Consider the following 14,763-nt stretch of genomic DNA (forward strand, 5'->3'; position numbering starts at 1 on the left):
CCTGTTTAGCTCAGTGGATAGAGCATCAGCCTGCGGACAGAAGGGTCCCAGGTTTGATTCTGGTCAAGGGCACGTACCTGGGTGGCAGGCTCCTCCCCGGCCCGGGCCCTGGCTGGGGCTTGTGCAGGAGGCAATCAGTCGGTGTGTTTCTCTCACATCGATACATCTGTCTTTCCCTCTCTCTAAAAAACACAAAAACAATGGGAAAATATCCTCAGGTGAGGATTAAACGAACAAACAACAAATTGGAGAATTATTCCTCAACTATGATACATTTCTAGAGTAATAAGCCAACATTTAAGAATGGGAATTAGAAGTATATCTAGTTGGAATCTGTAGCGTTTCAGATGCCCCCTCATTTATTTTAATTGATAGCAATTTGAAAGAAACATGAAACATTTTGTAGTTAATGCTGACTTCTCCTCATAGCCTAGTAAGCCTCAGCCCCCAGCCCGGCCTCCACCTCCTACGTTTCCAGCAAATCGAGCACCTGCTGCTGCTGCCTCAGCTCCCGCAGTGACTGGGACTCCTGCACCTGCTGCATCCCAGGCTCCTGGCTCAGCTCCCCTTCCACAGGCCCAGGGGCCCCCCTACCCCACCTATCCAGGATATCCCGGGTAAGGCGGAAACTGTGTTTATCCCAGTGAATCAGCTAATCTTCTCTGGTTAACCTGTTAAAAACAGGGTTGTTGCTTCTCTGAATGGATGTGTCATAAATGAATAATCTACATTGTCAGCTCATGCAGAAGTAAAAATAATGTTATAGTCACTTATTTGAGTAGTTGGGATAGCCATTTCCAAGCATATTTATGTTTTTAGTTTTTACATACTGGGTTTATATCAAATCTCTTCTGTATGGAATTCAGAATATGTTTCCTTGATCTTATTTATTTAGGTGATAAACAAGTGCCTTTTCTGAGCTTAGTGTGAGCCAGACTGATACAGCCTTATTTATATTCCTGTACTTTGAAATCTTTGCATATTGATAAACTGTTGAGCAGAAATTTATGTAATTATGGAATGTATTTTCTTAAAGATCTGCTTTCTTTGTGATAATTAGTTAAAAATCAAGACATTTGACTATTTTTTAAGTGTGCTTCAAACTTTAAGTCCATTCTGTCTTTCCACTATTAAGAATTTTTACAAATAGTAAATTTATATGCATTACAGTGAACTTGATATTCTTTCATTTCAATTAATAACAGGATTAGGAACACTTTTCTCTAACAGGTACCTTGAAACAGCTGTTTTCTTCTCTCCACTGTTCTCTAATAGACTGAGAAATGGAGACAAATGGCTTTCTTGGAAAAACTGGTATTAGAATAATTATAGTATGTTTCTTTTTTTTCGTATTTGATTTATCAATCCAATTCTTTTCTTCTTCCCATCAGGTATTGCCAAATGCCCATGCCCATGGGCTATAACCCTTACGCGTACGGCCAGTACAATATGCCATATCCGCCAGTGTATCATCAGAACCCTGGACAGGCTCCGTTCCCAGGACCCCAGCAGCCTTCATACCCCTTCCCTCAGCCCCCACAGCAGCCTTACTATCCACAGCAGTAATATGTCTGCTCAGAAGCTCAGCTGGTTCAGTTCAAAGGGAAAGAATACTAATCTGCAATAAGTGTACTAAACTCCATGCTCTGGTTAATATAATGCACTCTACTCTGAATGCAGTGTATAATTTCTGTCTGCGGCTACAAACTGAAAGCTGTGCCCCAGTTCCACATTTGATTGCACATGTGAGATTTGCTGCTGTTGCAGTATAAACACTAGGTATACTAGGATTTGAAATAAATTATATTACAGTTCATAAAAGTTGAAAATAAGAAATTAAACCCACAAGAGAAACCTTTGAAATAAATATACTTATGTCTACAGAAGCTGTGATTGGGTTACCAGATACTTACAGTGATGGTTTAAATACTGATATTCAAGAAAACCAAGTTTTCTTTCTCTTTTGGTTTATTGATTTGGTTTAATTTCCATTATGCTATTTTGCATAATCAAAGCATTGTAATCTTATAATTTAAAAATAAATTGCTTAAGAACAGTTTTTATTGTTATGTTTTGTCATTGATTCTCATTACTGTCTAATTTCTTTGTAGTATTAGTCTCATTTTATATGTACATGAGTTAAACAGATGCTGTGTTTAAGTGCATGATTAGTGCAGGTTAATAGTCAGGTTCAAGTACATTTTATGGGAAAATGAAAAGTATCATAGTTTATCTTTCATGTGCTGATTAATATATTAATTTTGAAATTTATTTTGAAAAGTCCTATAATGTGGAAGGAACACAATTGGTACCAAAGATTCTTCAAATAAATATACAAATAAATATGTATATTTAATGTTTTATTAATTTCTCCAAGAAATTGGTACAAATTCTGGTAATTATTTTTTTTATAACCTGGTTAAAATACATTATTTACAATGCTGTCTAATATAAACAGGATTGTTTAAAGAAAATTTACTGTACCCTTCTTTTTTCCACCTTATTGTCTTAACTTGGTAACATTTAGTGCACAATGTATGTGAGTAGATTTAAGCCCTTTCATTTTTATGCTCCTAAAGATTGGACTATTTTATAATTCAGGGAGCACACAAAACAGTTGTTGGGAGCATATGCCAATTCTGGAATAGGCTGTGTATTTAATATTAATCTCTGCTGTTAAAGATAACTAATCACTGTATAAACCTCAGTAAAAGTAGTGAGCCATGCTTCATGGAATGAGAAAATGAGAAAGGAATGAGTTGTTTGATATCACAGTGGGATCTGTTCTGCGTGAGATTCATTTCTGAACACATCAGGCATATGAGCAGTTTTCCAATGGATTAGTTTATGCTTATTCTTTAAGTTTTAATGCCTACATTTTCTTGCCTTATTGTTTCATTTAAATGGTACTGTCACTTGGTACACTGTGGTTTTTCATTGGCAGTTTGGGTTTATATTTTAAATGTTGGACTGAAGGTGTCATTGTAAAAGAGAGTGACTTGGTTTTAAAATATATGTATATTTCAAAGTCTTACTTTGTTGTATGTAGAAAACATGAAGGCATGTTACTGCAATATAAATTACATGGAATATTACAGTTGGTTTAAAGTCCAGTAGTTAAAACCTTGGCAAAAGATAGGTTTTTACATATCAAAGCTAAGTTTTATTAATGTGGAATCGTCAAGTGTGACATGGCTTGTTTGACTCTTGTGTAAATGACATTTAAGTTATACATTCTTATTACTCAAGGTGTCATATACTAACGTAAGATACTCCGTGAGAGGGGTATTCCAAATTGCTAGTTTATAACTCTTACTAATGCAGAAAAAAACAAAAACAAAGTTGGCCTGAATATTCTCTTGGGGAAAGATGGTGCTGAAGAAAGAGTAAGTGCATCCAAAGGCCGAAAGAGAAGTTATCAGGCCTTTAGCCCATTTCCTGTGCTAAGCTAGGCCTGCTCCCAGAGCGCCACGGGAAGATGGTTAAAACATTCTCGGAGACGGGCTCAGCCCTGGTGCCAGCCAGCCTCTTCCAGCATGCCCGAGCCGCTCAGCAGCCTACCACCATTCCTCCTGTCCATTCACTCACCCCTTAGGTAATCGAGGATGCTTCTTTTGGCCATCTGTGTCTAGGTGCCAATGACCAAGGTTCGGCAGGCCTCCATCGGCAGGTCTGTTTATAGGCCTGTCTGCTGTCATCCTGATGGCTCATGTAAAGACGTTTCTCTGAAGTCCATTTTGCATTCTAGCAAACAAGAATGAAGCCTTCACTGGGCTCATTTGTCTGAAACTTTTTTATCCTTTGCTTAGCTTCCAGTATCCTACAAAATGCCCTGAAAAAGGTGTCCTGGATAATGCTGTTTTGGCGATAGGAGAGTGTCTCTCTAGTTCAGGTATGTTAATACCTGTGTTTATAATTAGACTTTTTGATGATCTTTTGGGAAACCATTCCCAGTCCATTTAGGTTCGACTTTGGAACACTGTTTCAGAATGGATTATACTTCCAGTGATGGAGCTCTGGATAGAGAGCCGCTAAACACTAACATTTCTTTTTCTTAGTCGCAGACGGGTGGTCTGATCTCTCAGTCTCGTGTAAAGTACCTGGCTGTTACTCTGCCCCTTGCTCTCTATTCTCAGTTAAGAAAAATACTCACACATCACTGCAGACCATTCAGTCCTTGTGATATAACCATGTACCCGTACCCCCAGCTTTGCAATGTTTAATCTCCCCTCCCCAAATCTAAATGTTACAGAACAAAGACCAAGATTTCACAGCCTTCTGTCCCTGACCTTCTATCCCAGGGTTGAACTAGCCTTTCTAGTCCAACACATTTTGTAAAAAGTTTTCCATGAGAGCTTTACAGTTTGCAAAAGTGCTTTGTACAATGCAACTTGTTAAGTAGGTTTTAGTTTGCTAGTGGGAATTTTTTTTTTTTTTTATTGGTATTATCTTGAAGAATCTTGCTATTAACCTAGTGGCATTTTTTTTTTTTTTTTTAACTGCAATTCTTAGTTGATTCACGGAACAGGATACAAAGTAGGAAAAAACTGCTATAGTATTGTTATTACTAGTTTAAATGTAGACTTTAAAACTAAATGGTGATTATAAGATTTAAATGAAAGAGCAAAGAAGGAAAAATTCTATTTTTAAAGAAAAAGAGAATATTCAGGCTTTATTTCTGGTATGAAGTTTATATTTTTAAAAAATCCTATATTATCACACCAGAGATTTTAGATTCTTTTCTGGTTACAAACATTGCTGGTAGTTGGATTATATTTTTATTGTATTCATTTCTCTTAGGGGGAAAATTGTAAAGAAACAAAGAGGTTCCAGATGAATGTATCCTGGAAATAAAAGTTGAAAGATTCTTATTTCTTTGGAGTATGAATTCTTATTTAAAGTTTTATTCTTCAGCTCTATAGTTTCTGTAATTTCTTTAACAAATGGTGGGTTGGGAATAAAAAAATAGCCACTTTGACTAAATGCATGAGACTATAAAACAAAGACAATGTTTAAATGTTTTCCTAATAGCTGTCCACCCTATGATTTATCATGGATGGACCATGTTTTTCGTTATGGTTTTCCCTCCGTTTTATCAAATGACTTAATTTCAAGTGTCAAATTTTGGGTTGGGATTTTTTGAAAATGTTTGACAAGTTTATGTTAATTGAGCACTGGAGGGGGTGGTGAAACGCGTTTATCTTTTAAAACATATTTTCTTCCTCGTTCTCCCATGTGCTAAGGTCAGCTGCAACTGTTTTATTATGTAGCTCAGAATACACAATTTGTCCTAAATTGTTGATTTTGTATCCCTTTCAACAGTTCAGGGTGAATAGCGAACTCCAAGAATGGAGTCCGAATTCTTATTATGTATATTTTAAATATAGGAAAGTTGGGCATAGTTAAATCATTAAAAAAAAAAAAATCCTCACCCAAGAATATGTTTATACTGATTTGAGAGAGAGAGAGAGAGAGAGAGAAACGGTGTGAGAGAGCAACATTGATCAGTTGCTCCCAGCCTCCTCCCCACCTCTCCCCCCCACCAACCTGCCCCCACATGCACTCTCAAGGATTTATATTCCAGGAAAGAAAACAATTGAGCTGACAGTTGGTTTGAAGGTGATAGTATATTAAGATGTGAATTTGTGGCAGGGAGTTCTCCATGCTTTTCTCCCCATTTCAGCTCTGGCTTGGGACCCTTTGCATGTTCCTGCCCCAGGTGTGGTGCTAGGTCGGGGAGCAGAAGCTGGAGTCTGGGGCCAGGGTTTGAAGGAAGTGACAAAATCTCCGAGGGGATAGCTTTTTGGTATAGAGGGATGGTGGCACGCTCCCAGCAAGGCGGGGCTTCCATAGCTGAAGGGACCATTAGGTGGGCAGCATGAAACTGACTCAGGACCTGGCTTGGGGAGCCAGCCAGCAATGTGTGAGTCTGAATTTTTTTTTTTTAAATACATATTTCTATTGATTTGAGAGAGGGAGAGCGAGAGAAACATCAATGATGAAGGAGAACCATTGGTTGGCTGCCTCTTGCATGTCCCCACTGGGGATGGAGCCTGCAGCCTGGGCATGTGCTCTGACCTGGAAATGAACCGTGACCATCTGGGAATCAACCACTCCGGCCAGGCGGGTCTGAGGTGTTTTTCTTTATCACCCTGCGTGGGATGGGCTTTAGCGTCAGAAACAAATGACCTCAATAAGTAAAGAAATGGATGTTGCTTGTGTGCGTGGGTTGGTAAGCTTCAACTCGCAGCCACCTGCTGCACTGGGCCGTCTGGGACAGCGCAGAATGTTCATGCTGTGCACATCTGCACGCGTGGTCTGATGGCAGCGCTGCCTTCATGTTCCCTTAATCTGTGCCTTCTCGTCCATGTGCCTGTAGTTCTGTGGTATCTGCCTTCCTGCAAGTGAAACCTCTTGCTGATGAATGCTTTAGTGCATGTTGTGGAAGAGGGGGGCTGAGATCATGAGCCACTCACAGGGGATGGCCTGCTGGAGTAGGGCAGTGAGAGGACCTGACCACTTACCAGGGACTCCATCCAGGGAATTGGAGCCCCCCCTTCCCCCGCCCCCAACTTCCACTCCCACTCCCCTGTCCGTGGAATGTCTCATGGCCCACCATTCTCACTAGGAACCAGTTTCAAGGTCGGAACCTTGAAAACTAGGTGTTGAGACTCTCTGGACCGGGTACGTGACAGAACCACGTTAAGGCCTCGGTATAAGCTTTTCAGATTCTGGCAGGCGGTGCTGAGACCTACTCATCTTTAGTGGGTTGTTAGAGGCAGCCTGACCTGGGCCCCAGTTCTGGCCTCATCCCCCAGCAGCTGTGTGATTCTGAGCAAGACATGCCCGCTGTCCACCTCCATATCCTCGTTGGTGTAACAGGTAACAATCCCGTCCTCAGGGTGGGACAATGCCTGAAGGACTGGCCCCTCTAGGTGCTTAAACACGAATAGAATTGGCTCTCTGTAAATTACACAGGCTCTACCTGACCGCCAATGTGGTTCACGGCACAAAAAGTTTTATTAACCTCCAGTTTTATTAATGAAAACTTTCTGGGGAAGAGTGACAATTTCCAGTTAGACCACAAGAGGGCACTATTTCCCAACGAATGTTTTCAAAGATCACAGCAGGGCTTTTATTCCCTCTCAACTCTTGTTCTAAAATTGGTTCAAGTTTTCTTTTTTACCTTTAGCAATGTCATGGGGGCCCTGCGAAGAGGCTCTGTATCTGCTTCCCTGCCAAGAGCTGAAGCATCCTTGCATTGTGAATCGAGGAAGCTGTGAAACAAAACAGTGAGTCTCCCAGGCGTGAGAGAACTCTTAGGCCCCAGAGCGCATTTCCTGTCCCCCCAAACCCCCAAACAAGCATACCTTGTGAAGCAGAGAGTACACTCGATTTGATATTCTGATAGGAACAGACCCTCTTTTAGGGTGGAAACCTAGCTGAAGGTTTTCCAGTAATTAAAGGCGGTTAGAAGAAGGTGTGTTTGGGAGTGGGAGAGGGGTGGGGGCCAAGGCGGGTGGGGAGGAGGGCGGGAGAGTAGAACTTTACAGGCAGAGAAAGGATGTGATCCTATAATAAAAACCCGAGGACCCAGCCAGGCCTGCACTTGGTTCTGCAGTGTTTGCCCCCAGGGCTGATTTTAATGGGAACAATTTCACACGTTCCTTGTCCTTTGGCCACATCAGCACACAGGTCACTGTATATATTTAAGGACTCAGAATAGAGGTCTTAGAGTGTCTAACTGCTAAAGGCAGCAGCCATTTTGACAAGTCAGCATCTAACCCAGGCCCAGCTCTGCAAACCTCGCTGGCCCTGAAGTAGCCCTGAAGTAGGTCAGGCCAGGCGGAAGGAAGGGCAGGGAGATGCTGTGTGGGAGGGGTCACTTCCACTGGGTATCCAGTGCTGGGTGCAGTCCTACCCACTGACTCTCAAATTAACATCCGTTACCCTGTCTGCTTCTCTGACCTTTAATGATCGTTGCTGTTGTTTTTGCAATTTTAATTATGAGTAACACTGCCCTATCTTTTTTCTTTTATTCCCTTCCTCCCTCCCTCCCTCCCTCCCTCCCTCCCTCCTTCCCTGCCTCTCTGTCTTTCTTTCATTCACTCATTCCTTCACTCATGTATGAATGCTGCACAGAACGCTTGGCACATGTTGGATAAACATGACTACTCTGCATAGGGTCTTTTGGGGTATGTCTGCTGCATGACCATCAGGCAAGTTGTTGATCAAGCAAGTTGAGTCTGTTTCCTCATCTATAAAACGGGCGTCATACTCCCTACCTCATGAAATTAGAAAGCAAAGCGTGTACAGCCAGCACCATTCCTGGTTATTGCTGTTGAGGATCTTAGCTTTGCTCCTTGGGCCTGTGGTAACCACGGGGCAGGCAGTTAGCAGCCAAGCACCCCCGATACCCCGGTGAGCTTCATGCTCTTCATTAAAGTGCCGAGGGTTTATTTTGTGCGGTGACGGTGTGACAAACTCGGGATGGCCTGGGCGAAGTCCCAGATCTGACACCTAATGGCCGCAAGACCTGAAGCTAATTACGAGGCCCCTCTGTGCTTCAGCATCCCCATGTTTTAAAAAGGTGCAGGATGGCACTTTCTGCATAAGGTTATTATGAGTTAATACAGGAAGAACATGTAGCATGGCCCCCGGCACAGAGGAAGCTCTCAAAAGGCTGAGCTTGGATGACTGTTGTGATTGCCCGAGGCAGCTTGTGAAGTGTTCTCTGATGACAAACCCAAGTCTGCTAGTCTGGCTGGACCAGCGGGCTCATGTCCCTGGACCCTGTCCCCTCAACGTGCCATGGTGAGACAGGGATGGGGGCAGTGGTGGTGCTGGGGGGGCAGTGGTGGGATGGGGGCAGTGGTGGTGACGGGGTGCTGGGGGAAGTCACTGAGAGCATGTGCCTGCCGGTTAGTCCTGGAGAAGCTGGGCCTGGCAGCTGCAGGCTCCTCACCCCCTCACCCCTTGTGCTCGAATGTACATTCTGCACACTGTGCTCACAGTGGGAGTCAGGTTCAAGGACGCAGCCTTGAGGGAGTCCTGTGCTGGTGAGACTCTGTGCGGAATACGTGACCAGGCCCGGTTCAAGCCTCTATCTGAGCTTTAAGATCCTGGTGGATGGTGTGGATCCACCCGTCTTGTGACGGCCCCAGACAATCCTCTTGAGTAGGTTCCCTTGCTGGTGAGACCTGCCACCTGCCAACTGGAGTGGCTGCTCCCTGACCTCCGTGTATGGGCCCAGTTTTCCAACCAACATGGGTCGGAGGGGGTGTGTGTGGGATTGTGGCCGGGGGATGGTAGGGGTCGTTGGAGATGGCGATGGGTGCTGGTGGAGTGATGGTGGGTACTTGCTGGCAGTCTGGGTGCAGGAATGGCGATGGAGTCGTTGGAGATGATGATGGACCCAGGGAGGCCGCAGCAGTGGGTGGGGCAGGAGGACTGGCCCTCCTCTCTGATGCCTGGGAGGCCCCGTGCTGTGACCAGCTTCAGGATGAGGTGTGCCCCCGAGTGCAGGGTGGGTTGGGGCGCAGAGCTCAGCAGGACTCCTGACTGCGTCCCGCAGCCAGGGTCGGTCCTGGGACTGATGCTGCAAAGTCGGCTTCAGCCTGTGGTCAGGGAACTGGTCTCACTCATTTTTGGACATGCCGACACTTCCTATAGAGTCTCCCCTCACGGGACATTCCCTCTCTCTCTCTCTCCCTCTCTCTCTCTCTGAGAAACCACAGGCACCTTAAAGATATGGTACGAATGTCTCTCATACCATCCCTTTGATGTTGGGGCCAGATAAAAGCACCCCGTGTTCTGGGCGACAGAATTGAGGTGATGCTTTGGGGCACATAGTTCTTAAACTATTGAGAGGCGGTGTCTGGTTTGAAACCCTCCCTGTGGCTGGCAGAAATAATTTTTGATGAAAAAAGGGGCCATTTTGTTATATTTCAACCTCAACCTCAACTATGGAAAAAGAGATGGCAAGGAAAGCTCTGTCTTCTCCTTTAGGGGGGCCGGGCGGGGCGCTGTCTCCTGTGGGTTGTCTGTGGCCCTAATTCCTCTTTGAGGAGAGCCAGGTGCTGGGTGGGGCTGGTGCTGCAGAAGTGAGCCAGGAGACAGGAGTAGAAGGTGCAGTTTGTATTTTTAAACACTTTTTATTGATGAGAGAGAGAGAGAGAGAGAGAGAGAGAGAGAGAGAGAGAGAGAGAGAGAGACATCGATTTGTTGTTCCACTTAGGCATTCATTGGTTGCTTATATGCTCCATGACTGGGTATCGAACCCATCACCTTGGTGTATCACGACGATGCTCTAACCCACGGAGCTACCCGGCCAGGGGAAAGTTTGCATTTCAAGCTGGTGAGTGAATGGTATGTGCACCGCCCTTGTCATCCAGGGAGCCATTTTAGAGAGAGGGACAAACCAACCTCTTAGAAAACGATGCGCTCCACGTTCAGCGAGGCTGAGAGAAATCACACGTTCCTGGGTTGGAGCCCCGCAGGTTCTTCCAGACCCTTTGAGGCTGGGCTGCTGGGGCCCGTCCTGGCGGAGTGGATGCCAGCGGCTGCCGATGCCTCTAACCTGGGCCAGGAACAGAGGGGCCCCTGCAGGCTGCTCGTCTCCATCGGGGCTGCTCCCAAAGCTGCTCCCAGCGCAGGAAACAGGAACTGGCCCGGCTCCTGCTTGCTGGTGTTTTATGGAGGCGATTGAGGCCTGAGGACTCCCCCCGCCCCTCTGGTGGAGGGCTCCGATGTTATCAACTCATTACCTCGTGCCCGTTTTTTGCCTGCAGGTGCAGGCATCCGCGCTCCATCAAGTGGCTGAGCGCTGTCAGGGGACGGCAGTGCCACCGAGGTGGCCTCCTGGATGATCCGCAGTGATGGCAACCGAGCCAGTTTCTGAACAGCTCATCAGGCAACAATGGGAGTGGTGTGGGAGGTGCTGATGAAAAGTCGCTTTCTAATAGTCCCTTCCTGTGGCCCCATGAGGCCTGGGCTGCGGGGGGTGTGGGGGGGGGCGGGCGGGGGGGGTGTGGGGGGGTGGTGGTGCTTGCTATGGAGCCGCTCCGAGGCCTAGCAGGCTGCTTTGTGGTGTGGTGTTTGGGGTATTCATTCCACAGACATCCTAGGGCCGGACTTGCTGCTGAGGCTGGCATGAGCCCTGCCACCAGGGAATAAACGGTCTTATGGGGAGAGGAAGGGGGCCATTTTATCGAGAGGGACAATAGAGAGGAAGCAAGGTGGCCCCAGAGTGTTGTTCCCAATGGGATTCAAGGAGGCTGGGTGGTTGCCCAGGGAACGTGGAAACATGCGAGAGAGAAGTTTTGCTCTGCTGGATTGGAGAACGTCAGAGTGAAAGAAACCGCCAAGGACCACCCGCCCAAGGCCACCAGGAACGTGCAGGTCGTTACACTTGGGTTTGTAACTTGCTGCAGGAAAGGGGAACGCTCGGATGGTCCGGGTAAGAGGCATTTCTGAGAGCTTCATGGAGGATGCGGGCTGTTTCATGGTTTGAGTACAAGGCAGTGGGTGTCTCTTCTGGATCAGTGTTATTGGAAAGTGGGACACTTGGGTAACTGGGTCTCTGAATGCTTTTAGTCTAGGAGGTGGGAGGGATGGCGTGGGGTGGGAGATGTCATTAGGAAAGAAGCCATAGAGACTCATTTGAGCCGAGGGACAGCATGCTTGGTCATCCCTGTGGCTGTGCAGTGTCTGTGTGTATCTCTGTGCAGGGATGGCTTTGGAGTGGTATTGTTGTCTCGTTGGAGTTCTCCACTGAAATTGTTTATTTCCTCAGGGGAACATCAATGCCTAGCTGGTAGCAGCCAGGCCAACTCTTAGCTGAAAGTTCTCAGGGATGCTTTTGTTTTCTCAAAATGCTTGGTTTGGGCACTGAAGGATGAGTACGAGTTTTCCGGATCTGAAAGGGAAGGCATCCCCGGTGGGATGAAGGGCTAGCTGGCGTGGAGAGAGGGAGGCATCGAAGATGACTAGAGGCTGAGGACACCGTGAGTAGCTCAAGATGCCAGAAGTGAGAGTGGGTGGGGGGAATAAGGGGGGAAAAGGCCAGGGAGTCAGACGGGGCCAGACAAGGAGGGCTCATGGGTCTGGCCAAGGAGCACAGACTGTATCCCTTGGCCATCTTCAGCGGAGTGCTCAACTCAGAGCATCTGAGCCACAGATGTTTGTTGACTTGGGATGGACTTCGTTTTCCTTGTACACTCTTCTCTCTTCCACACTATATATTGCCATCAAAGCCAAAGAGGAAAGCTACCTGGCATGATGGGGGTGACTTGGCTGTGTATCTGTCATCCTCCAGAAAGCCAGCCCAGGCTTTTCACATGGGTGGATGTAATTCCGAGAAAACAAGCAAAAAACATGTAAGGACCCTTAAGACCTGACCTTGGGACAGGATCAATATCTCTTCTGCTACACTTGGCCAAAACAAGTCTCAAGGTCAGACTCAGGGACAAGGATGGGAGGTACTGCAAAATCATATTGAAAAGAGTACAGATTTAGAGATGAGAATAATTTGGACCATTTTTGCAAAAGACTACCATGTTAATGTCTGCCAGAGTGGCTGGCTAAAATGATCCGCTCTGTTAGTAATTAAGCATCAGTAATTTGCATTTTCTTTGGACGTATACTGCTGATAGGAACAATTCTTGATGATTTCCCCATTCTTGACCTTAGAAAAATACTAATGGAGCGGGTTGGAAGACCTCCACTCAGTGGGGGGTCATTTCTGTCAGCATCCTTCTGCACTAGGTGGGGGGTCGCAGAAGCAGCAGGCACATTTGCTTGGAGTCCAGCAGGGAAGATACACACCAGTGAACAGCACAATAGGGAATGTGGTTTCTGCTTCGGCAGTGGTTGTGTGGAGGGGTCTGAGGACATGTACGGTGGCCCAGAGGGAGGGATGTGGGTGGGGAATGTGTGTGTGTGTGTGTGTGTGTGTGTGTGCATTGTGTAAGGCAAGGCAGCCCAGGGGTAATTTGAAAAGTGAGTCAGCCAGGCAATGAATGTGGTAAAGGGTGAATCCCAGGTAGCACAGGTATTTCATCCCAGATCATGAGTGTGCTCTGAGAAGTGAACAAGCCAGAGGGAGATTAGGGTGGAAAGCACAGCAGGGTCCTACATACCTTTAGCCTGCCTTTGACCTTTACTGTGGAGGCCAAGCGGGGCCTGCACATTTTATTGGTCCTGCAGAGCATGGCTTTGACCAGTGCAGGCTGCTTGATTCTCTGCAGTTGGGAGCAGGATCTTGTTCTAGAACTAACGGAAGAATCACTTTTCTTGTCTGAACACCCCTCGGTTCTATGTAAAATCACGATGGAAATCAACTTGGCCTTCCCCCACATCTTTCACCAAAATAAGGTCCAGATGGATCAAAGGTTTAAGTCTGAAAAAAGTAAAGTTATAAAGTATTAGGAGAAAATGCGAGAATTGTTTTAATCTCAAGATGGGCAAGACTTCTAAGAATGACACAAACTCAGAAGTCATAGTACAAGAGATCAATATATTTGACTGCATAAAACAAAAACAGAAATAAAAAACACCTGCATTGCAAAAAACACACACACACCTTCATATGTAAAGTAAAAAACAAAACAAAACTGTCACAACAAATTAGAAAAAAAAATGGAATTGGCAGGCCTGTCTATCTGGTTATTTAGTTTTTCCAATATTATTTTGTTGAAAAAAATCTTTTACTTATTCAAAATATCATCTTGATCATATGTTACATGTGTATCTATTTATATACACTCACATTTACTCATAGATCTTTTTTGGGGCTTTAAATTCTGTTCCTCTGATCTTTTTGCCCTTTCCTGTGCCAGTACCATATTATTTTAATTACTATAATATTGTAATATCTTATTATCTGGCAGTCCTCTCACATGGCTTTAAAACAATATTTTTTTTAAAAAAAATTTTTGCTTGCTGTTTTTTTTCATGTGAGGGATTTCCTACTTAAGAATATTGTATACCTTCCCACCAATGTAAAGCCTTTTTGTGTGCATCAGGGGCAATTTGAATTTTCTTTGTGTAGATTTTGCATGTTATATGTTTTATCCTTTTTTTGTTATTACAAATGAATTATTTTCTTCCGTGATACCTTCTAACTTACTGTTAAATTCTTTATATTAATTTTGTTTCCATTCAACCTACAATATTTTTTATTGTTTGCAATGGAGTTTCATTGAGTTCTCTTGGACTTTTCTTGGTTTTTAATCTTACCAACTACAAATACAGAACACTTTACCTCCACTTTTATTTTTTTTTGTACTATATATATATATATTTCTGTTTATTGTTGATTGTGTTGGTTAGTTATTTTCAGGACCACGTTCAATAAACAAGGTGATGGTAGATATTCTTGTTTTGTTCCAGACTCTAATGGGAGTGCTTCTTGTGTTTTCCTGTTAAATCTAGGCAGGTTAAAAAAATTGAAATCAATATACTTATCACATTAGGGAAGCATCCATTACTGGCAACCTCTGCTATCGCTAACTCCTTTGGCGAGCCAAACAGCTGTGTGTGCCTTTCCCCTCCGTACAGCACACGCATCCCTCCCCTCAAGGGCACAGAGTCCCACTGGGTCCTGCATCTGGGTCAGAGACCAGGGTCTCTGGTGATGCACAGTTCTGTCCATCAGATCAAGATAGGCTTCCCTTGATCTGATGGTCTTTAGACTAAAAGTAAAGTGATCTAATCGCAACATAGTGGCTCTGTGGACACAGGATAATCCCAGCAGGAACTCCA

General features: G+C 44.9%; 1 protein-coding gene across 4 annotated transcripts in view; it reads left to right on the forward strand.

Annotated features, from left to right (window-relative positions):
• Positions 1–4,871, forward strand: part of LOC118668282 (programmed cell death 6 interacting protein) — a 44,771-nt gene extending 39,900 nt beyond the window's left edge. For 3 of the 4 annotated variants that reach the window (XM_036332938.1, XM_036332936.1, XM_036332937.1), the window contains 2 exons: positions 430–617; positions 1,392–4,871. In XM_036332938.1, the coding sequence (XP_036188831.1) occupies positions 430–617; positions 1,392–1,566 (363 nt within the window). In that variant the 3' untranslated portion in view covers positions 1,567–4,871. Of the gene's footprint in view, positions 1–429; positions 618–1,391 lie in introns of those variants that run through there. The other variant, XR_004971610.1, reaches the window with a different exon arrangement.
• Positions 4,872–14,763: the final 9,892 nt, after the last annotated feature.

The sequence above is a fragment of the Myotis myotis genome, unplaced genomic scaffold (assembly GCF_014108235.1).
Source record: "Myotis myotis isolate mMyoMyo1 unplaced genomic scaffold, mMyoMyo1.p scaffold_m19_p_13, whole genome shotgun sequence".
Classification (NCBI taxonomy): domain Eukaryota; kingdom Metazoa; phylum Chordata; class Mammalia; order Chiroptera; family Vespertilionidae; genus Myotis; species Myotis myotis.